At 35.3% G+C, this 25527-nt stretch overlaps 1 protein-coding gene across 1 annotated transcript in view; it reads left to right on the top strand.

The window, feature by feature from the left end:
• Arpc1 (Actin-related protein 2/3 complex, subunit 1A) overlaps window positions 1-25527 on the top strand; it is a 42153-nt gene that overhangs the window by 6926 nt on the left and 9700 nt on the right. The window contains exons 6-8 of the mRNA XM_069845455.1: window positions 5472-5589; window positions 18533-18711; window positions 20958-21061. Of these exons, the coding sequence (XP_069701556.1) occupies window positions 5472-5589; window positions 18533-18711; window positions 20958-21061 (401 nt within the window). The remainder of the gene's footprint in view (window positions 1-5471; window positions 5590-18532; window positions 18712-20957; window positions 21062-25527) is intronic.

Here is a 25527-nt window from a genome sequence, read left to right as displayed (position 1 = left end):
TCGGGAAAATTGCACTTTTGAAGTGTTAGAAGTAAGTAAGCCATTGGAGTTTTTGGGTCGGCTATTATTTCAGGAAAGCTGATTCCTTCATTGGAGTTACTAAACCTTCTTTGTTTCTGAAGTGATTTTATATTAAACATCATAATACAATGGTACACACATCAAAATTGTCTAAGGAACACTATTTTTCTCTTAATGAAAAATCATAGGAGGTCTATTTGGTATATATGTATCATATACATATAACTAACCGTATATATACATATCATTACATAATTTAGTAACAATATTGAACATTTTTGCAAAATAAGTAATGCAGAATGAGAATTGTAAAGAAACAGTCATAGAATTGTGAAGTTCATAAAACCTTATCACTCTCAATTGTCGGTACTTTTCTGGCATCAGTAAGTGGTAACACCTCCTCTTGTGTTACGTACAGCTTGGCATTGACGAAATAAGATGGCAAATCTCATCTTGAGGAATGTTCTTCCAGTGTTGTCTAAGCCGAGTGTACAGCTGATCCAGACACTGGATGTTGTCTAGATCCTCCGAAACTTTTCTTTGAAGATTTATCCCAAAGGTGCTCTATAGGGCTTAGATCAGGAGATTGTGCAGGCCACTGTATCACTTTGATATTGTGTGTTTGAAACCATTGAGGCACCACTCCGGCAACATGTGCTCTGGCATTATCATGCATGTAGAGGAATTCAGGCCCATACTCTTCAGCGATCGGAAGCACCATAGGTCGCAAAATGTTTTGAATATAAGCATTTGCTCGCTGTGTTCCGCTTACAAAAACGAGGTCCGTCTTTCTATTGGTCATTATTCCTCCCCAGACCATGATAGAATGTCCTTGAAATTTGTGGATCTCTTGTACGTTCCTAAATCTTTTTGCGTCACCTGGTGGCCTCTATATGAACACTCTTCTCGAGTCTGGGTGCAAAGCGAAGCGTGATTCATGTGTAAAGAAGACCTGTCTGCATTGATGTACAGTTTCCCTGGAAAAGGATGAGACGATTGAATATTCCTAAGTCTCAGATGTAAGATACTGCGCATGATCGGAGACCAGAGCACTGATACACAAGATAACGAATATTGAGTTACTTAAATGCAGGCTATTTGGTTTGTTACTACCTTCGTTCCGAAATTCACTTCAAATACTGCAAAAAATATGATAATATTACGTAAATAAAATATAAATATATACGTAAATCGTGTAGTTAAATCGACAATGGACCTTCATGACTAGATCAACACTACGCACAGAAAGGAAAGCTTTCGTGTCGTTTCAATAGCTCAGACGCTAAGACTTCTGCCTGTTGTGTAGAAGAGAGCGAGTTCGATTCTCAGTCTACATCAACGAATTTTTTGTCTAAATAATGTTCATATAGCTAAGTAACGTTGAAATAGAGTTTTACAAAGTCCTGAAATTAAGTGTTAATGATCACAGACAATACAAAATGACAAGTTATAATATTATAAACGTTAATCTAGTGAATGTATTTATATACACACATATACAGTGTAAATGCATATGTATTAAAAACTAACAATTAAAATGAAATTAAAAAATATTCCTAAGCCACATAGACAAACTTTTACAAAGGTTTAGAGTCCTTAGGCTATGTCATTTGCTGAGTAATTATTACAATATTTTATTAGTAGCTATCCCATATGTGTAAGAAATGCACTCGCACAAAACAATTTTTCTTAAAAGTGTGGCTTTGGATTATTTCATTCTCACCCCTTCAGTTGATTTTAATTATTTTATCTACGCGTTTCCAATAGTGTTTAATTTAATGTGCATTCAATTTTATTCATGTTATGATTGAATGAAAAAGCAATGTTGCAGTTATTGATTAATTACATATATTAATACTAATTATTAAATGCAACTGTTAAGTAACCAATTGTAATATCTTTTGCAAAATCTTTAATGTTTAAGTTGTCAATAATATTTCTGTACCATATACTATAAGACGTTAAAAGAATTTGCAATAGATTTGGAATCCTCTACTTTATAATCACTTGTTTTAATGAAAAAATATTTTCTTTCTTAGAATATCTACAAGTTTAACTTTAATAACATTCCGAATAGCTTTAATTGCATTATCTGAATTTTGTACTTTTCTATTCAAATGTATTCTATTTCCCTCTTTCATAATTTTTGATAAATTACACTGTACTTCTTGTAGTATTTAAGAACATGAGGATCATTACATTGCAGCTCATTACATATAGATTCTTCTTTTTAATACATGAGATTTTTAAGTCCCTGCGTTATCTACATTTTTTTACTTTTGAATTTTTTCACAACATTGAGTGGAGAACATCCACTGAAGTGATTCTGAAATTAAGTGAAAGATACAATACATTTACTCTTAATATCAGTAGTACCAGTATCATATACGTTTTTCCAAGATTCATTTTGTAGACATAAATGTAAATAATCACTAGATACAGCATTTACGACCCTTTTTTAGTTTTTAAATTAATATTTTGAAATTATTCATTGACCTTGGAAACACTTAGAATTTTTTTATCATGTTCAGACAAGCCATCAATTATAGATTCTGTCGAATAGAAATTCAGTCTAATTCTGTGTACAACAATTTTTTTAATCAATGACTGTGCTACTTAAGCTTGTATGCTGGTGGAAAAATTACGCTACGACTAAGGTTGTCAGTTTCAAGGAGTGAATTTAATTTACTTTTACGGAAAAGTTCCGAAAGATAATCTATGTTTATGTCACTACAGAATAGCCACCTATGCCCACCGACGCCCTCGAAAGCGAGACGAATTGTGGAATCACGTTGTTGACACCTGGGAAGATCTCGCCGGGGATCAGAACCTATTCCACAATCTCGTGACATCCATGCCGGATTGACTTAGAGCTGTAATAGAAGCTGATGGCATGTGGACAAGATTTTAAGTTAACAGGTCTCTTTTTGTTTCTTATGATTATTGTTTGAGGAAGAATGCTTTTAACTTCCAAGTAAGATACTTTTGACGAGGTTCATCCCACTTGTAAGACCCAGAAATTGGGCATAAATTATTCCATATTTTTCGACAAATTAGACAGTCGAAGGAATCTGAAGAAATTAATTACACCTCAATAAAAAAAAGTTTTACCTGGGATCGAACACGAGACGTTTCGGTTAAGCAGTGGAACCGACACGCTACTATATGAGCTACCGAGATAAGACAGCGACAGTAGCAGTCCAGAATGTAGATCCCATTGCAGGCATTTGCCATTCGGTACAGATACGCAATGATATTTTGTGACTCGAGCAATGTTGTGAAATCGTGGCCTTAAATGGCTATCTTCTTCGTGATTCTTATTCTGGTCCTTGTCCTTGTTGTGGTCCTTGTAACAATTCTTGTTGTATATGTCATGGTATTTATTGTTAGGCCTACGTCGATATCGAGTGAACCGCGCTGTAGAACTTTAACTTCCGATGACCAAGAGTCGTCTCATTCCTTTTAAGAGTAACTGTACTGTCCAATTTTGATGTTGTTGGCACCACAAAACACGACGTGCTTGATTTCCATGGCGAATAGCTGGACACCTTAAAGGTTGATGGGCATGAAGGCCTCTTTCATGCAGTCTATTTCTGACAGTTTGAGGTGAAACAATTACGTTACTTACATTTTGCAAGGCACTTCTTAACATTGTGACAGTTGAAGTTCTTTCTATCAAGGCTCTAAGGTACAGAAATCTGTCTTGTTCTGCAGTGGTAACCCTTGGTTTTCCTTGATGCCTTTTTTTCTGGACTACCAAATTGTTCATAATGACTCCACATTCTTGAAATTACACCTCTTCCCGTATTTAGAGCCCTTGCAGCATCAGCCTATGTTCCGCCACTTTCAGTTATGCCGATCGCCTTAAACATTTCATCATAGTTTAAATAACGACTTTCTTCCATCATTAAAACTATTCTTAAATGTTTATTACGATTTTTCACGGTTTTTAGTTGCATATCGATGGCTTAGTGCACACATGTGATAAGTGCTAATTTCTTAATTTTGAGGAAAACAAGTTTCAATTTTCAATATTTAATTACACGTCAGTTAACATATATTCTCAAAAAGTAAACATAACATAGGAAAATCTTGTTATTCACTTCCCACATTTGTGCACAGTAAAGATATACCTCACAGGACTTCGATTTTGTACTTAACTCAATCTGACCGGAAAATGTACTTAACACATGTGTGCACTAAGCCATTGATATGTCCCCTGTTAAAACACACTAATTTAATTCCTTCCAATGTAAAAATATAAAATAACAATGTTGGTTACTATGGCAACCTAGTAGAATGACAAATGACTAGTACTTTATATTCACTTCCGTTCAGTTTTGTAACTTGGTCAATTTTCTTAATATTTCTAATTTTTTAGTTGTTCCTTAGACAATTTTGATGTGTGTATATCACTAATGATAATGTTAAAACTTGTTAATTTAACAACTTTTGAACTGCACTGTTCTAAGTAATAATAGAAACTTAATAATGTACTTTACCTTTGTGAATAGTTTAGGCGTGTTTTTTCATCATTTTCCAACATTATTAGTGATACACTAATGTTAGAAGTGTGTGAATCAAGAATGAATTGTTTATATTTGAGAGTTTGGTGAATGGTTGCATAAAATCAGTGAAGATAGGATTTTGTTATTTTATGTATTTTTATTTTATTTAAGTGAAATATTTATGATCAAGAGTCAATTTAATTTTACTCTACACCATATTCACAGTCCTTAAAAAGAACCAATTCCTTAAGAATCTAAATATCATAGTAACATCCAACCAAGAGCATAAACATTTCACACATTTATAGAGATCCTAGGAATCTCCTGTCACTTCTTTACTCATGTCCCAAATGTCGTCCTTGCTAGCAGCAGTGTTGGATCAGAGATTTGAAGCGTTCAAAACCAGCTGAGAAGAATGGACAATGAAATCCTTATAATAGCTTCCTCCAGTAGGAAAGTAAAGCTTTGGCTCTCATGTTATAGATTTACAGCATGTAAAAGAATCCTGTTCCTAAGTGAGGGCTCCAGGCAAAATTTGCTGATCATTTCTTATTGACGTTGAATTTCAATATGGTTATATGTCAGTAATCTGGCCTGTAGTATTATGTATTTCGTGCAATTTTTACCTCTACTGATATAGAATTTCATTCTCATTATATATCTTTAATTATTGAATGGCAAGTCTGATTTCTTTAAATGTAAATAATTATGTCGTACAAATTAATTTTTTGATGTGATCATTATTTATTGAGTGATTTGTTTTGTTCTAAAATTCAATTCATTGTGATAAGTTCACATACACAAAACAGTTTGTAACATAAAATTACGCAACTGTTGACAAATGAATTGCAGAGTATTAATATGTATATTTTTTTCACCCCAGTTGAACATGTTAGGTTTGAAACTTCAGGAAGTATATTTGAAGTACTGATTCGTCTCCAGGTACGGGTGTTTTCTGCATTTATTAAGGACATAGAAGAGATGCCTCAGCCATCACCATGGGGAATGAAAATGTCTCTGGGCCAGTTGCTAGCAGAGTTCCCCAATTCGTCAGGTGGTGGTGAGTGCTGTCAAAAATACAGGTTTTGTAAAAGCAGCAATAATAATAATAATAATAATAATAATAATAATAATAATAACAGAATTATCCCTACATTGGTCATAATTAGAGCCCGGAAGTTTGGCAAAATGCCTTTTTACTGGATGGAAGTAAATCATTATTTTCGTAGATATAAATGTGATTTGAGGTAAATCAAAGTGATAGGGCCAATTTTTGTTTTCCCTATTTTGTCTTTTTAAGGTGCTTCTTACTAATTCAATAATAAATGCCTTTTTTTTTTTTTGTCAATTTAAAGCAATGTTTCTTGTTTATTTGCAATTTTCTAATTACATGTAATGTAATGTGTATGAAATTTAAATATTTGAAACAATGACTCACTTTACTAACAATAGCAAATAAAAGTAATTTATTTCGGTGCTTAAGGGGACCGGATACCTCGAAATAGTTTAAATTTTTGAAAAAAAAATTTTTTTGCTGTTTTATGTTCAATGATACTTTAAGTATCTGGCCATAGAGTCATCATTGCTTCTATCCATCTCCACCAAAACCGAAGACAGGCACCCTACAATAACAAAACAACATGGAACTTTAAGAAAGCGAATTGGAAACTATTTACAACAGAACTCGACGAACACCTCAAGGTCAACACACCACCAATGGAAAATACAAACTCAGATAGATTGAACAAATATTTCTGTGAATCTGTTCTTAAAATTGCAAAAAAGCACATTCCACGAGGCAAACCAAAAAAATACACCCTATTCTGGACAGAAAACCTGAATTTATTGAAACAAAATAGAGATAAAGCAAGAACCAAAGCAGAACATAGAAAAACACCAGAAGATACTCAAGATTGGAGGAAGAAGACTGCCATTCTTAAAAAAGAAATCATAACAGCAAAAAAGAACAGTTTCAATAAATTTATTGAAAATATTAATTACAGAACCGATAGCGCTAAAACATAAATTTCTGAAGAATATTTCCAATACACAGGAAAATACTAGCCAACCTATTATTCATAATAACAAAACACTAACAGATAGTAGAGATATAGCAAACATATTTAATAAACACTACTCAAACTCTCACAGATTACATCCCAATATCAAAAAAACTGACAAATTTATCAAAAGAGAATTACATAAAAATAATAAAAACAATATTACTAGTACAAAACCTGAAATATTTCATAAAAATTTTACTTCCAAAGAATTAACTCTAGCTATACAAAATTTAAAAACCAAGAAATCTCCTGGCCACGACAACATTCATTCCAAATTTTTGAAACATCTGGGGGAAAAAGCCAAGTCTGTACTTTTATCCATTTTCAATTTATTATGGAACACCTCAATTCCTGCAGCTTGGAAAAAAGCAATCATTGTACCAATTCACAAAAAAGGGAAACCTGCTCATGATGTTAATAGTTATCGACCAATAGCACTATTAAACATGATAGCAAAAACCATGGAGTCCATGATCTCCAACAGATTAGCTTGGTATTTAGAATCCCAAAATCTTTTATTACCAAGACAAGCCAGTTTTCGACAACTACACTCTACTAATGAACATACTAATGAACAAGTCATACGCCTCGGCCAAGAAATAAAAGACAGTTTTAACAAGAAAGAAGATACCTTGGCAATATTTATTGACTTTCAGTTAGCATATGACTCTGGAGAAATAAATTATTACTAAAACTCCAGAAATTAGGTATCTCCAGCAATATGTTCAGACGGATATCAGAATTCCTTAGTCAAAGATTCATTGCCACTAAATTCAATAACTCACTTTCTAGTTACAGACAAACATATCGAGGTCTACCTCTGGGCGCTGTCCTCAGCACAACTTTATTCAATATTTATATAAATGACTTACCCTCCCTATTAGAGGAATCAAACATGAAAACAGCACTATTTGCAGATGATATAGTTTTGTGGACTTCCGGATCTTACAGACATAGAGACAAAATTCAAAATTCTGCTCTTAAAGCTCTAAATCAACTACATGAATGGAATACATCAAATTTGATGACACTCAATTTAAGCAAAAGTAACTACCAAATATTTTCACTCGGTAAAAAAGAAAGAGAATTCAATATCCAATACAATGGCCAACACCTTCCTAGGACTTATGAATCCAAATATCTTTGAGTTATTTTCGATAGTAAGTTAACATGGAGCAACCATTTGAAATACATTTTTGAAAAAGCTCGTAAAAGATTCTCCCGTCTAAAAAGATTAGCAGGAAAGAAATGGGGATGCTCTAGGAATACTTTGAACACTACAGACAAAATGTTTATACAGCCAGTGCTGACATACTGCAGAGAAATTTTAATTACTTCACCTTTCATAAACAACATAGAATATGTTCAAAACCAAGCTCTCAGACTCATTACTGGTGGAATCAAAACAACGCCAATAGATTCTATGAGATTCCTCACTAATATTAACAGCATCAAAATGACAATAGAAGAAAAAGCACTGATTCAATATGAAAAACTTATCACATTACCAGGTAACAATTGGCATTCATACAGTCCTCTTTGTAGATTGAAAACTCAAAAAAGTTTCATATCCATTGTTCAAGAATTAAAACAGAAAATCAATATCCCGAATTTAAAAGAAAACTTACAAATTAAACCAAACCCTTTAACTCTATTAAATATAGAATATAATCTAAATTTAACAGAAGAAATACTGAAAACAGAAGTAAACAGTGAAAAACTGAAACAATTGTCTTTAGAGACAATTAATATTAGGTACCCTCCACAAAACTGGCTTCATTTATACACCGACGGATCCTTGATCTCCAGAGAACAAGGTGCCGGTGCAGGTGTTACGTGCTGTCTCTTCTCACTTTATAGATCTCTTGGATATGGAACAACAAGTTTTGATGGAGAAATCATTGCAATAAGTGAATGCCTCAGGAATCTTCTATGCCACATCAATAAATTTAGGAATGCAGTTATATTGTCAGACTCCAAAGCAGCTATTCTATCAATCGTCTCTAAACACACACCTTCATCTCAAACAGCAGAAATAACCAAAATGCTCTCTCAATTATTATCACTCAATAAAAGAATTGTATTCCAATGGATACCATCCCATTGTGGAATCCTGGGAAACAAGAATGCGGATGCTTTAGCAAAGAAGGGCAGCACTGCTACTTACAGACCTGTTACTAAATCTACGTATTACTCTGTGAAGAGATTTATTAAATCTACATAGTTAGACTTCAACAAACAAAATTTGATAACTCAATCCCAAGGGAAAAAATGGAACTCTCTGCATCAAAATCCACAGTTAATTCCCGATTTACCACGAAAATCGTCTGTAGCTGCATTTAGATTGGCAACAGGCCGTGATTGTTTGGCCAAACACCTGCATAGAATTGGAATAAATCAGTTCCCTAACTGCCCATTGTGCAACTCAAACCAAGAAATGGATTCGGAACACCTCAAAATCTGTGCTTCAGTGGCTAGTCATGATACTATCTTTGAAAAATATTGGAGTGCAAGAGGTCAAATGACTTTATTGTCAAATGCCTGGCATTAGAAAACAACAACAACATATTCCAAAATATCAGCGTTCAACTATTCCAGCAAGTGCCCTTTTTAAATAGTTTTGTAACTGTATGCAAGTCAAAGATTGGTTACTCCCCCTTTTCTTGGCATGCTGTAAATTTGTTCTGAAGCTATTATCTCTGATATTTGTCATGTTATATTTCTGAAAGCTCGTAAAAGATTCTTCCTTCTAAAAAGACTAGCAGGAAAGAAATGGGGATGCTCTAGGAATACTTTGAACACTACATACAAAATGTTTATACAGCCAGTGCTAACATACTGCGGATAAATTTTAATTACTTCACCTTCCATAAACGAAATAGAATATGTTCAAAACCAAGCTCTCAGACTCATTACTGGTGGAATCAAAACAACTCCAATAGATTTTATGAGATTCCTCACTAATATTAACAGCATCAAAATGACAATAGAAGAAAAAGCACTGATTCAATATGAAAAACTTTTTAGATTACCAGGAAACAGTTGGCATTCATACAGTCCTCTCTGTAGATTGAAAACTCAGTAAAGTTTCATATCCATTGTTCAAGAATTAAAACAGAAAATCAATATCCCGAATTTAAAAGAAAACGTACAAATTAAACCAAACCCTTTAACTCTATTAAATATAGAATATAATCTAAATTTAACAGAAGAAATACTAAAATCAGAAGTAAACACTGAAATACTAAAACAGTTGTCTTTAGAGACAATTAATATTAGGTACCCTCCACAAAACTAGCTTCATTTATACACTGACGGATCCTTGATCTCCAGAGAACAAGGTGCCGGTGCAGGTGTTACGTGCTGTCTCTTCTCACTTTATAGATCACTTGGATATGGAACAATTTTTGATGGAGAAATCATTGCAATAAGTGAAAGTCTCAGGAATCTTCTATGCCACACCAATAAATTTAAGAATGCAGTTATATTGTCAGACTCCAAAGCGGCTATTCTATCAATAGTCTCTAAACACACACCTTCATCTCAAACAGCAGAAATAACTAAAATGCTCTCTCAATTAATATCACTCAATAAAAGAATTGTATTCTAATGGATACCATGCCATTGTGGAATCCTGGGAAACGAGAATGCGGATGCTTTAGCAAAGAAGGGCAGCACTGCTACTTACAGACCTGTTACTAAATCTACGTATTACTCTGTGAAAAGATTTATTAAATCTACATACTTAGGCTTCAACAAACAAAATTTGATAACTCAATCTCAAGGGAAAAAATGGAACTCTCTGCATCAAAATCCACAGTTAATTCCCGATTTACCACGAAAATCGTCTGTAACTGCATTTAGATTGGCAACTGGCCACGATTGTTTGGCCAAACACCTGCATAGAATTGGAATATATCAGTCCCCTAACTGCCCATTGTGCAAGAAATGGATTCGGAACACCTCAAAATCTGTGCTTCACTGGCTGGCCATTATAATATCTTTGAAAAATATTGGAGTGCAAGAGGTCAAATGACTTTATTGTCAAACGCCTGGCATTAGAAAACAACAACAACATATTTCTGAAAGAACCCACTAACAGGAGAGAAAACTTTGCTCGTTTTGTTGACTGCACTGTCTGAAGCTTAGCAACAGCAGTTGTTTACTATTTTTCGTAAACATTTTAAGTTTTCCTAGTGGTGTGCTCTTTTCTTGTGTAAATATGAGGGCTAAACTGTTTGGAAAAAGAAAATCTCGTGGAAATAAGTATGTAAACAAGAATAATAGTAAGAAAAACAAAGCCAGTAGTTCTAATAGCAATAATAATGTGTTAAATGTTGATCTTAGTGCTGATGTGATTAGGCCTACACAAACATGTGATTCAAATTCAGTTTTATCTACACCCTCTACATCAAGTACTAATAATTTCAGAAGTTCAACCAGCAAGAAACTGTCTTCTTCAAGGAAACTCTTCAGTGTGTTCTCTGATACTATTTCAGATAATGACAGTGAGAGGTTGAGTACATGTTACCAGTTTGTGGACATTGAATTATTGGCACAAGCAGTGAGGTCATTTGTACAGTGTAGATATTGTTTGAGTGTAAATTGTGTATCTGTATATGTGAATTCGAAAAACAGGAAAGGACTGGCAAGCAAGTTGACACTTGTTTGTGAAAAATGTGAGGAAAATCATTCATTTTTTACTTCAAATCAGGGGTTTTGAAATTAATCGTAGAATCGTGTACGGTATGCATTGCATCGGTAAAGGTAGGGCAGCAGGTAAGACACTGTGTTCAGTGCTAAACGCTCCAGCTCCACCAGTGCTGTATAATAAAGTAAATAGTGTTTTGTTAGAGTCTTGAAAAGGTAGCAGAACAGTGCATGCAAGACGCAGCAATAGAAGCTGTAAATGACAACAATGGGCGCAACGAAATTGCTGTTGCATTGGATGGAACTTGGCAAAAGCGTGGCCATAGTTCTCTTCATAGTGTAGTGACAGCTACTAGTGTAGACACTGGTAAGGTTTTGGATGTAGAATGTCTTTCAAAATATTGTATGAGCTATAAAAGAAGAGGAAAATGTGAAGAACATGATAATTGTGAAGTGAACTATGCAGGATCCAGTGGTGGAATGGAAGCAGATGGTGCAGTTAGAATATTTCAGAGGTCTGTAGAGAGTAGGGGAGTAAAATATATCCAATACTTAGGAGATGGAGATAGCAAGGGATTCATAGTGTAGTGGCAGCAAAACCATATGGGGATAGCACTAATATCACAAAATTAGAGTGTGTGGGACATGTTCATAAGAGGATGGGGTCTCGACTTAGGCGACTGGTACAAGAATGAAAGGGGAAGAAATTAGGAGATGGGAAAGGAATTGGTGGTACTAAAAGACTCACAAGCAGTGAAATAGACCAGCTACAAGACTATTACGGTAAAGCCATAATGGAAAATATAGGTAATCTGGAGAATATGAGAAAGGCAGTGTGGGCTAGCTTTTTTCATAAAATTTCTACTGACACTACACCTGTTCATGGATTGTGCCCTCATAATTCATGGAGCAAATACAACAGTTCTGACAATAAATTACAAGCACCATGGTCTCCCTGAAGTCATAATGGATTTAGTGAAACCTATTTATAGAGATCTAGCACAACCAGATCTTCTGAAAAAGTGCCTCCATGGACGTACTCAAAACCCAAATGAATCGTTCAACAATCTCATCTGGACCAGAGTACCCAAGAATGTGTTTGTGGGCAATAGTACACTAAAAGTAGGTGTTCTGGAAGCAGTGCTGTCCTTCAATTTGGGTAATATTGGGAGAGCAAAAGTTCAACAGCAGCTGGGAATTGATCCAGGTTTCTACACCATGAGACACATTGGACGTTGGATGCCATACGACTGAAAGATGCAGAGAGACAAGCTGAAGAGATGACCAAGGAGGCAAGGAAGAAGAGGAGAAGTGAACAAAGGAAAAGGGAAGACCAGGAAGACCCTGCATATGGTGCTGGGAAGTTCTAGGTATGACAGAAGAAAGTTTTTTTATACTGAAAGTTTAAACCTATTTTTCTCCCATTTGACATTTTTCAAACTTTGAGTACACTCAGTGTGAAAACTATTCCAGATAGATACTTAATTTTTTTACCAGATGTTGCTATAACCATGCCCTTAGTATTAAATGTAAAATTATGTGAATTGAAAAAAAAAAAAGTCAGAAAAAAAATTATTAAATAAAATTATGTTAAATTTTGGACAGTTAGGAAAAAAATCAGGGAGAAAGTATCATGACAGCCAAATCAACTTAAATGATTTAATGCAGAGATAAAGCATTGAACAACAATCTGTAAAAGTTTCAGGTCTGTATCTTCAATGGTTTAAGAGCTAAGTGTACCACAATATTGAAAATTTAACATTGCCAAGATAGGAGGTATCCGAACCCCTTAATCTGCTAATAATCGTGCTTTAATATTATTGCTTTAATTGATCGACAATCCACAGTTACAAATATAATGTCATGTCTTCACAATACCAACAATCAGCCTTATAATTTTAAATATTAAGCCCGATCTCATAGAAGTTTTTATTTTATTCTATTTTAGTAGGTTATTTTACGACGCTTTATCAACAGCTTAGGTTATTTAGCGTCTGAATGAGATGAAGGTGATAATGCTGGTGAAATGAGTCCAGGGTCCAGCACCGAAAGTTACCCAGCATTTGCTCATCTTGGGTTGAGGGAAAACCCCGGAGAAAACCTCAACCAGGTAACTTGCTCCGACCGGGAATCGAACCTGGGCCACCTGGTTTCGTGGCCAGACGCGCTGACCGTTACTCCACAGGTGTGGACTCATAGAAGTTGTTACGTAGCATTTTCAATTGTTTGCTTTCATATTTTCAAATCTTACTGTTACAATTTTGTGCTTCACGTGTTTATTATTGTAGGAGAAAGAATTTTGAATGAGGAACAGTCATTTATTGTCAGGTGACAGAAGGTATATGATCGTTTAACTAGAATGCCTAAATTCAGTAAACCATTGAAAAGTAAACTTCATGCTTACATTGGTGAATTCGGTGCCCATGTGTTTTCAACTGATGAAACAGTTTTGTTATGTAAGATTTGTGAAAAGACAATCACGAAAAAAAAGTATTTTATAATTCAACATGTGTCAACTACGAAGTAAAAATGTGTGTTACTTTGATATCATTTAACTTTATTGCTAAAATATATTCTGCCTTTTTTTAAATTTATAATGTCTTTTTCAAAATTTATTGTGCCTTTTTTTTTTACGTTTTTATTGTCCTTTTTTCCTGCCTATTTTAACTGTTATAAATGCCTAAACATCCGGGCTCTAGTCATAATCGATACTGGAATTCTTCTCACTTATAATTTTAATAAAACTATTTCTGTGAAATAAACAATAACATAATATGTATAATATAATACTATATATAAATTATAATATAATATAATATAATGTTATAGTTTGGCAATTAAAATTCCGGATATCTGGGAAGGCAGGATAATATTAAAATGGATTGGAAGAAGTTGGAATATGATGCTAGGGACTGGATTAATCTTGCTCAGGATAGGGATCAATGGCGAGTTTATGTGAGGGCGGCAATGAACCTCCGGGTTCTCTAAAAGCCATTAGTAAATAAGTGAATTGATCATTATCTGTAGAAACAGTCGAATGATATATATATTTTTTTTTTCAGTGTTGCACTTGTAACACCAATGGTGGGTTGTTTCTTCATGGTTTAGATCTAATACAGGGTGCTCTAAAATTCCCCTTACAAACTTCTAGGACTTGTTAAGGGGACTGAGTAGATAATATTTTGAATTGGAACCCATGTCTGGAAACGTACCGTTTCCGTGCTACAGCCGTTTGAAAACATGTTTTTAACGTGACCACTTTTACAAGTAACTTATTTTATTATGAGGCATGACCCGGTACATCATTTGTTTTACAATTCAACTCATTAATAACCAAAGAAACAAAATGGAAATTGAATCATTTGTCACAAACACTTTTGTTTACAGTACAACTTAAACTATTTTTGTCCTTTTCAAATGATGGTCAACATTCAAATTCACTACAAATGCGGTTCGATGTGGCGACCACCAACTTCATTGCACGCATTGTACCTACGAATGATGTTTTGGTAAATGCGCTCTATCACACCTCATGTATCTGCAATCTCTCCTGCAGCGACCACAACTCGTGCCACCAGATCTTCTGCTGTCTCTACAGGAGTCTCATAAACCAAACTCTTCATACGACCCCAGAGGAAAAAGTCCAATGGAGTCAAATTCGGTGATCGTGGAGGCCATGCAATTGGATCACCTCGGCCTATCCATCTTTGTTTGAATCGTCGGTCCAGATGTTCCCAAACAGCATGTGAAAAGTGAGGTGCGCAGTCATGCTGAAATCACATGTCTTGACGGACGTTCAATGCCACAGCATCCAACAACACACCCAATACGTGTTGTAGTAAGATCAAGTAGATGGGACCTGTTAGCGGGGATGGAAGAATTTACGGTCCAATCACATGACCATCCAGAATACCTGCCCACACATTGATAGAAAATCGGTGTTGGAATCCCTGGACATGCGTGGCATGGGGTTTTCGTCTGCCCAGACATGGCTGTTTCGTGAATTGAGTACACAATCCCTAGTAAATGTACATTCATCTGTGAAGAGAATGCGCCGTGGAAATAGGGGCTCGTTGATGCAGCGGTGCAGAAACCACGTACAGAACTGAACGCGTGGAGCAAAATCAGCTGGCAGTAATGAATGTATCCTTTGGAGGTGGTATGCATGTAGTTGTTCATGCAGAACATTTCAGACTGTGCTGGGAGCAACATCCATTACACGCGCAATTGCTCGTGTACTCATTGACGGGTTCCCTTCAAGTTGATGCAGTACGGCCTCTTCCAATTCGGAAGTGCGGCATTTCCTTGGAGCACCACAGTCATTCCTGCTGGCGGTGAAGGTACCCCTTTCTCGAAGCCGTTGCGTAATTATGGCGAAAAGGGTATGCGATGGAGTCGGACATTGTGGATAACGATCTCAATAAAGGCGACAAGCAGCTCTTCCATTATCTTGAGCTTCGCCATACAGAAGGATCATGTCGGTGTATTCTGCAAAAGTGTACTGAACCGTGTTGCTCTAACACTGAAAGACAGTGAATGAGGCTCGAACTAGCTCCGAGAGGTAGGATAAACGTCAATTGACATCACATGATCTGACGTAAGCACCCCTCATCATGTAACGCTGCAGGTGGACGAATCGCGAAGCTATTACTTGTTGAGACACGTGACGTACGTTCAGGCAGTGCTTGCTTTGAAACGGCTGTAGCACGGAAACAGTATGTTTCCAGACATGGGTTCCAATTCAAAATATTATCTACTCAGGCCCCTTAACAAGTCCTAGAAGTTTGTAAGGGGAATTTTAGAGCACCCTAGTTGCAGATCAGCTCTGTAGTGCACATTGTACAGTACTGTAAGAATAACCCAGTATTCATATCGGGAACAAGTGGAGATGATATTCATGTATGGACTAGTGAATGGGAATATTTTAATCTACCACGAAAGATTCCCTCAAAGACAGTAACTGTATCATAAAACATTTGCAGCAGTGTTCCTGTTGTCTTTGTGAGATGAGTCATTTGATGGAATGCGTGCAGACGGAGGGAAACAGCATCAAGTTCATAACCTGATCTGGAAGAACATGTTCTACAAGGTGTGGTGGATAACCCCTGTCTATGCATGTGGCCCATCTGTGATATAAGCTGGGCCATTCTAACAGCATTGTACAAAATGCACTACGTAGCTGATCTGCAAATGAAAATAAGCGCAAACATACTGTAACTGATATGATTGCCATTACAAGGGACTGATCTTATGAATAACAGTATTGTCATGTTATCATGGAAGACTTTCGTTTTTGGATATTTAGTCAATTATTCTTACGACCTTTTTGTTCCTTCTTCTATCAGGAATCACTTCCTAAAGTTTGTCCCCACATTTTAAGTTCACCCTGTAGATAATGTAGCACTTTTTGATGGCGTCTGACAAGTTCAGAATTCATGCCTTTTGTATTGACTATTACACTTTTACTACGTCATACTACTTTTGGCCAATAAAACGGTATGAAAGGACGTCTTTCAACCAATAATGGCTGCTTATCGCTCCCCTAACATTGGTTTAATTTTATTGCTTTCCTAGTATTAGTTTGTTTTTATCACTACCCTAGCATTTGTTTCTTTGTTTGACAGCATTTCAAACTGCACTGGTTGGAAATAAAAAAAAAAATGTAAAATTACAAACCACTCCAGTCGATGCACAGCAGTTTCAAATATGACTCGCATTGGCATTCAAGAACAAACATTAATAAAGATCACTGGTCATAGTTATGCACATTCCCTGAAACCCTATTTACAAATAAATGAAGAGCGCCATTCGGAAATCCTGAATAAGTTGAGAAATACACCATGTACATCAACGAGTTCCACTTCTTTTACGCACACATCCAGTGTAACATCAACTGAACCACCAACCACTAAAACATTCAAATTTGAAATTTATACTTTCAATAATTGTTCCTTTTAAAAATGTTCATGTTTATTTTTTATTTCATCATCCTTAATTAAGACTTTTCTTGTTTATTTCATCATCCCTAATTAAAACATTTCTAACACTTTTTTTATATTATTTAGGTTTTGTTATAGCTTCTGCTGTGTGATATTATGGATAGTCACGTATCAGAGATTGTTTAATACTAAGATTTATTGAAAATCATCTGTCAAGTGATGTTGATTACTGGGATCCAGATAATTGAAGTGGAATGCAACTATTTTTTTATGGTGTTCACTTAAATCGGCTACATCTTGCCATTTAAGGGCAGCACTGCTACTTACAGACCTGTTGCTAAATCTATGTATTACTCTGTGAAAAGATTTATTAAATATACATACTTAGACTTCAACAAACAAAATTTGATAACACAATCTCAAGGGAAAAAATGGAACTCTCTGCATCATAATCCACAGTTAATTCCCGATTTACCACGAAAATCGTCTGTAGCTGCATTTAGATTGGCGACAGGCCATGACTGTTTGGCCAAGGATCTGGATAGAATTGGAATATATCAGTCCTCTAACTGCGCATTGTGCAACTCAAACCAAGAAATGGATTCGGAACACCTCAAAATCTGTGCTTCACTGGCTGACCATGATAATATCTTTGAAAAATATTGGAGTGCAAGAGGTCAAATGATTTTATTGTCAAATGCCTGGCATTATTGGTTTTGGTTTATTATATATAATAGATCACAGACACATTACATACAACAATTTTACTCAGATATATTATTATTTAAATACAATTTCTAGCCTGGCATTAGAAAACAATAACTGTTATATTGTTGTTTATTGTTAATAAAATAACATGGACAAAAATACAATCTTAGTTCTTCCCTGAAGGAGTAAAAAAACTATTTTAATAAAAATGAAACTGAATCAGCAAAGCCTTCTTGCTAGTAATCGTCAACAGAGTTCAATGAAGATTCTATATGTGGCACAACTGATAACAAAAAAACCGCTAATCGAAAAACACTACTGCCATCTACAGGAATATTTGTAATGTTGAGATGGTATAATAATACATTTGAAGACAGTTCAGTATTTTCGTAAGTCAATTAACATTTTATTGTATTAGAGTACTTCGTTATTTCTAATCTTTATATACTATCTTCTAATCATGTAATAGTCAACTAAATCCCACTCGAATTTTGATTTTCTCTAGATAAATCAAAACCTCTAGTGAGATTACTGTTCATAATTCATCACATTGGTTAACTGGTTGACTTAGACAGACTGTTGAAGCATTAAGTAGTTATGTGTTGAGGATACTTTAATTTTATTTGATTATGATCAATTACAGGTGGTTGGGTCCATAGTGTTGCATTTTCTGGAGATGGGAACCGTGTCTGTTGGGTTGGGCACGATTCCTCTGTCGCTGTGGCGGATGCAACCCATCAAATGGCTGTGAGCAAGTTGCGTACCGAGTTCCTTCCATTTCTAAGTTGTGTTTGGGTTGGCCCGAATTCATTGGTTGCAGCGGTAAGTATTTTGTTTAATTAATTTCGTTGTGAACCTTTCATTGTCATCATAATCTTATATATTTTAACTGTAATTTGCTATTTAATACCATTAAATTTGGTTCACTGAACAACAACAAAAAATTAGCCACCGGCGTGGCTCAGTCGGTTAAGGCGCTTGCTTGCTGATCTGAAATTGTGCTCATGCACGGGTTTGATCCCCGCTTGGGCTGATTATCCGGTTGGCATTTTTCCGAGGCTTTCCCCAACTGTAAGGTGAATGCCAGGTAATCTATGGTGAATCCTCGGCCTCATCTCGCCAAATACCATCTCGCTATTGCCAATCTCATTGATGCTAAATAACCTCGTAGTTGATACAGTGTCTGACTTATGTTTGGTGCACGAGGAACAATTCCCAAATTTACATTGGAGATCCTCAGAAAATTAAAAGTTCCTGAAAAGACTCTTCAGACAATTGCATCAACCATTTTAAAATCTTCATTGAACATCATCAATCATCATCTCTATTCATCTTTATAATATTCAATGTATATTATTTATTTTCAATAAATTTTTATTGTTTTGATAGCTACCACATCTTGTCACAGAATATTATTTTTTAAAATTTCATTATGTATTTTTTTAACATTAATTTACATTTTCTTTCTTGTTCATTTGAATTGATTAGGATGCCAGTATTTTAAATCCAAGATTTGGACGGCTATCATTTCGATTTGATTTTTTTTTTGCACAATGGAATTTATTATGTATTTTGATGTGCTGAGTTCAAATATGCCCTTAGTTTTTATGTAGCATCCTCAGTTTTATAGTAAATCACATTTTTTTTATCTTTTTTTGAGAGCAAGAACTAAAATTGAGTATGTTACTGTTCCATTCATCACAACAGTAACACGGGGAATTTCCATTTTGAAGTATTTAACTAGGTACTCCTCTCTTTTTCGAAATGAAGATATGCTTGTATCTCTGTGTAAGAAATTCCATTCTTTTAGCCTAGGACCTAAAAGTTCTGCTTGTGCTTTTGAAGATTTAAATCTCGGATCAGCTCATTTAACTCTCCTGAGTTACCTGATGACTCACATTCGGATCTGTGCCTTCAAATTCTGAATCAGATCTTGATGGAACTTTTTCTGGATTATCAGTTCTTTCAGTCTCGTTTTCTAGTGTCCAAGAGTCAGGAGGAATAGGAATCTGTATTTCATCACTGTGACTAATGGGTCTAATGGCTGGTGGAATATTTGGATATTCAATTTTCTATCTATCTTTTTCTTTAAGCCCTCCTATTTTAGTCATATAAAAATAAGTAATCAATATGGTTGGTTGGTTCCCTCCATATCATCGAAATTCCGAAAGGAATAGAAACTTTTCGTTTGTTCATTAATCACCCCCTTAGATGGCTAGCACAATTACCACAACACACCGTTTTGCTCGTTTTTACTTCCTTTTCGGAAAAAAAAAAAAATTATATGAAACATTTCATAGCGTATTTTGGGAAAACTATTGAATTAATTCCTGATATGCTCAGTCATTTTAAGAGAGCAGTATATTATTATGATAAATTATTGAAAGAATTTTAGATTTGTCCTTTAAATGTGCAAAAATTTGATCCCAACAAATGTAACTTTTCGTTCTCCAAATAAATTTTAAAACTTGTTGCACTCTGACAACCCTGTAAAGGTTATTACCTACTGGAGAGATGAAACTTGTGTAATGCGAGAGATGGATGAGACAACGAGAAATGTAAACAACACACACAATTGCTTTTAAGGGAAATTTTATTTCTTGTATATAAATTTACCGGTTAACCCCAAATCTACTGAAATCTACTGTTCAAACATTGATAAAAATTCTAGACATTTATTATTTAAATGTGAAACTTTACTACAGTTAAAAGCATGAACTTTCAGGACACACTTTATTGATTCTGTGAGTTCTGTATTATCTCAATTAACAGCATGGAAACTTTTGCTGTGGTTGCTGACTGACAAAAGTTTTAAGGTAGAGAAAACACAATACATCTTCAAAGTTGTAGTGTACAAGTGCAGTTCTTGATGTTACCTATTATATATAATTATTAAGAAGTGCAGTAGAATGACAGAAGAAGATAGAATATAATATACCAGCAATCTTCTGCGATGCAAGAAAGAATCAAATTTAATGAATGCCATTTGAATTTTAAAAAATTATTTATAAAAGTGTTGCGTGTATTGTAGTCTTCAATTTTATTTTAATCTTTCTCATTCTTTTCAGGGTCACAGTTGCTGTCCAATGCTGTATTCTGTAAATGAATCTGGTCAATTATACTTGAACTGTAAATTGGATGTTTCACAAAAGAAAGAAGCTGGTGGTTTGAGGTTAGTAGAACATTTACTTACTTACTTACAAATGGCTCTTAAGGAACCCGGAGGTTCATTGCTGCTCTCACATAAGCCCGCCATCGAACCCTCTCCTGTGCAAGATTAATCCAGTCTCTATCATTATATCCCACTTCCCTCAAATCCATTTTAATGTTATCCTCCCATCAGGGGCGGCTTTTGGGGCAGTGCCAGTGTGCCATGGCATCACCAATGAAAGAAACAAAAAATAATACCCTAGAAATAAGTTGTAATAATTTATTTCTACGTATTTTATTCCTATTTCATCTGAACGAGTGTGCGTACAGATTGGGACGCACTCTTGCAGGTTTTTTCGAACGTTGGAGCCAGTTCGCTGTAGCACCGGGTAAGCCCATATAACACTGTACAAAAGGCTACTGGTTTAGTTCATATGCATTCTTATGGCGGAGACTGAGCCGAGTTCAGTTTGACTCAGTAGTTAAAATTCCGTCCGCTAGAGCGCAGTAATGCAGAAATTCCGATAGATGGCAGGGTTTGTTGGAAAAGTTTGGCAGGAAACCGTCGTCTCAAGAGCAGACTTACACGAAAACACAAAGTTCGGTGCCAAATCTTAATGCAATGTTACCAATTCAAAACTAATGCACACAACTTGGATTTGAAAGTACAAATTATTATTCATTTAACTATATCGAATGCAGAGAAAATCAGTCATGGTTATTTTTAGAAAGACAACTATGTATTTTCTCATATTATGTAACACTATTTGTTAATTTTGTGTGATATTTGTTTTATTTCGCGGCAACTAAATATCGTTACACTGTTGCTAGTATTGATGCTTTTGTTAACGATATAATGAGATTTGTGCAGGACTGTTTTTGTCTATGGGACATGAACATGTGTTATTCAAGCTGCTGCCTTGGATTCATCGGTCTGTTGAAGTGAAGTGTAAACGTTTTCATTTATTGTCTGTATCACCGTTCATTTCATGTGTTTTTGCCAGTAACTTTACTAGTTCTAAAAGTTATTTATACATACTAGGTTCAAAAAGTTCCCGGAATTTGCTAGCATCATAGAAACAACGTACCTTAAACACTATTCTACAGCATTTCCTTCAAAATAGTTGCCTTCCGCAACAACACACTTTTGCCAACGCGTGTAGAGTTCCTGGAAGCCATTTTGTGAAACCCGTCTTAGTGCTCTCGTCGCGTTTGCGATAACCTCTTCAGCATTGAATCTCCGTCCTTTCAGATGACTTTTCAGACGGGGAAACAGAAAGTAATCAGGTGGTGAGAGATCAGGAGAGTATGGTGGGTGATCCAAAGCAGTTATGTTGTGCCTGGCAAGAAAATTCTTTATAATAATTGCGCGATGAGCAGGTGCATTGTCATGCATAAGGAACCAGTTGTTTTCTACCCACTTTTCTGGACGTTTCCTTCTCACTGCGTCCCAGAGGCGACGGAGGGTTTCTACGTACAATTCTTTCGTTACAGTACGACCTTCTGGAATGAACTCATGGTGCATGAGACCCTGAGAGTCGAAGAAAACTTCCAACATAACTTTGCTTTAAGTGAGCTTAAATGCGACAGGCTCATGTTAGTAGATTTACTGGCATGAAAAAGAACTCCTGCGGGACAAAATTCCGGCACATCCGGCGATGCTGATATAACCTCTGCAGTTGCGAGCGTCGTTAAATAAAACATAACATTTAAAATAACTTTGCCTTTGGAAGTGTGCCTAGGAAATTTTTGCTTCCGAGGAGATGTTTTCAATTTCCACTCAGATGACTGTCGTTTAGGGACTGGGTCGTACAAGTAGCACCAGTTTCATTTTGTTTAAGAAATCACCATCTTCATCAGCCATACTGATCATGTCCCCAGCAAAACACAGAACTTGATGTTTGTACTTTGCTCTGTGGACATAATTACAAAATGCGACGAACAAACGAAACACTATGATAAACAATTGCCTACAACTCAAAACCAGTAATTGCCATTATCAACAAACTTTAAGGAAATGACATCATGAATGTTACCAACAAAACAAATGTATAATATCCCTTGTTATATATTAATACGAAAAATGGTAGTAAAATTCCGGGAACTTTTTGAACCTAGTAGTATTTTGACTTAACCATACTGTGAAAATTTTGCATTTATCTGTATTTGCAAATTTTGTTATTAGTTGCGGAAATGATATTGTAATGATTTTCTGGAATATGACTTAACAAAGACATTAGAATTCGGTATCATTAGTGAATAGGACGTCTATAAATAAAGTACAACAGACTGCTACCTATGTGTTGGTTAATTATAGTGATTGTGGTGTAAGTAATACGTGAGTTTGGTGTGGAAATGTGGAGAGATGAATAAAATAAGTGAATTGCTGCAAACTCCATTTAGTAATAGAACGCTCGCAGAAAAAATTGCAATAAAGAATTTGGGTAGACCGCTTCCAAATCTGAATCTTCATCAACAAACAAAAATTCGATGCCGCAAGTTCAATCCTGAGATTTATTACAAGAACAAATGGATTTGTGGCTGTGAAGAGAAAAATGCTTTCTTTTGCTTTGCATGTGTGTTGTTCGGTGGAGATGTAAGTTGGTGTAAGACCGGAATTACTGATATAGGCCACATATGGTCTAAAATGAAAGTGCACGAATCATCTAAGCGTCACATGGACAATGTTTTAAGTCTTTCATTTTTGGGAAAAACCAATATTCAGAGTAAGCTGGATACGCACTATAGGCAAACAATAATCAACCATAATAAACAAGTGGATAAGAATAGATATATTCTAAATTTAATTATAAACTGTATTCGGTTTTGTGGTGCGCTGGAGTTGGCGCTCAGAGGACATGATGAAACAGAAACATCCGAAAATAAAGGAGTGTTTCGGGAATTAATTCAGTTCAGCGCTGAATTGGATAAAGATCTGAAAGTTCATCTATCTCAGTCTTCAGTCCTTAAAGGCCTTTCCAAGACTATACAAAACGAACTTCTCGAATGTATGTTGCAGATATATCATGAAGAAGTTCGCAAAGAAATAAAAAGTGCCAACTATGTAGCTGTAATAGCTGATGAAACCACCGATGTATCTTGTGAATTTCAATTGGTAATTGTCTTACGATATGTTATCAATGGGAAGCCAGTGGAAAGATTTTGGAACTTTATTAACCTAGAAGCTCAAAATGTGAATGCTATTGCAGACTGCATTTTAAGAGAACTCGAGACCTTAGTTGGTGACAATCCAGGAAAACTTATTGCTCAGAGTTACGACAGAGCAAATGTCATGAGCGGAGGGTTAAATGGAGTACAAAAGTTGATTAAAGACAAGTACCCGAATGCAAATTACATCCATTGCTATGCGCACCAACTAAATCTCATTATGTCCACAGCTGCCTCTGTTATTCATAAGGCTCGTATCTTTTTTGCACATCTCTCAGGAATTTGTTCTTTTTTTTTTTTCGAATTCACCACAAAGATCAAAAGTAATGCGAGAAATCATAGAGAAAAGTTTGCCCCGAGTATCACCCACCAGATGGAATTACCATTCACGTGTAATCAAAGATCTTTTTGAGAACAGAGAAGACCTTATTAAAGTGATGCAAACTATTGAAAATAATGAAAACATAAAGTCGTCATCTACTATTGAAAAAGCAGGTCCCTACAAACAAAGACTTCAAGATAAAGATTTTGTTTTCTGGTTGACATTTTTCAATAAGATAATGCCTCATGTCGACATAATTTTTAATCAATTACAAAAGAAAATCGCTGAGCCAATTAAAGTAAAACAAGATATTCAGAATTTTGAAATCATAATTCAGGGAATCAGAGACGACATTGGTGCAATTTTCAATGAGTGTGACAAAGTAGTGCCTGCTAAGAGATCGCGAACTGATGATGACTTCAGAAAAAGAGATGCCTTGGAAGTATGTGATGCTATCCTTTCTGAGATAAAAACCCGATTTCGGTTCACCAGACACCTCACTGCTACCAACTTGTTTGAGGTTAAAAGTTTTGATAAATACATTAGAAGTTTTCCGGATAAATATCTTGATGAAATGACAGAAGTTTATTCATTTCTGGACAAACTAAAGTTGAAGGGCGAGCTAGAAGTTTTCTATGGTAGGCCTGAATTAAGATTAGTTTCTGGAGCAGTTCCATTTCTTTCCTTAATTCTAGAAGATGAACTATGTGATACTTTCGAGGAGACAATCAAAATTTTGAAATTGTTAATTACAATGCCCATCTCCACTTTTGAAGCTGAGCAATGCTTTTCTATGCTGAAAAGAATAAAAACATTTCTTAGAAACACTATGAAGGAAGAAAGATTGAGTGCTTTAGGAATGTTATCGTGCGAAAAATCTTTTATATATAAGATTGAAGGTTTCAATGCAAAAGTGATAGACTTGTTTGGCAAAAAAAAGGAACGACGAATGGATTTCCAGTACCATTCTTTTTAATCCAGATGCAGATGTCTCTCGG

Source organism: Periplaneta americana, chromosome 14 (assembly GCF_040183065.1).
Source record: "Periplaneta americana isolate PAMFEO1 chromosome 14, P.americana_PAMFEO1_priV1, whole genome shotgun sequence".
In the NCBI taxonomy this organism is placed as follows: domain Eukaryota; kingdom Metazoa; phylum Arthropoda; class Insecta; order Blattodea; family Blattidae; genus Periplaneta; species Periplaneta americana.
This window is presented reverse-complemented; position numbering and strand designations above follow the sequence as displayed.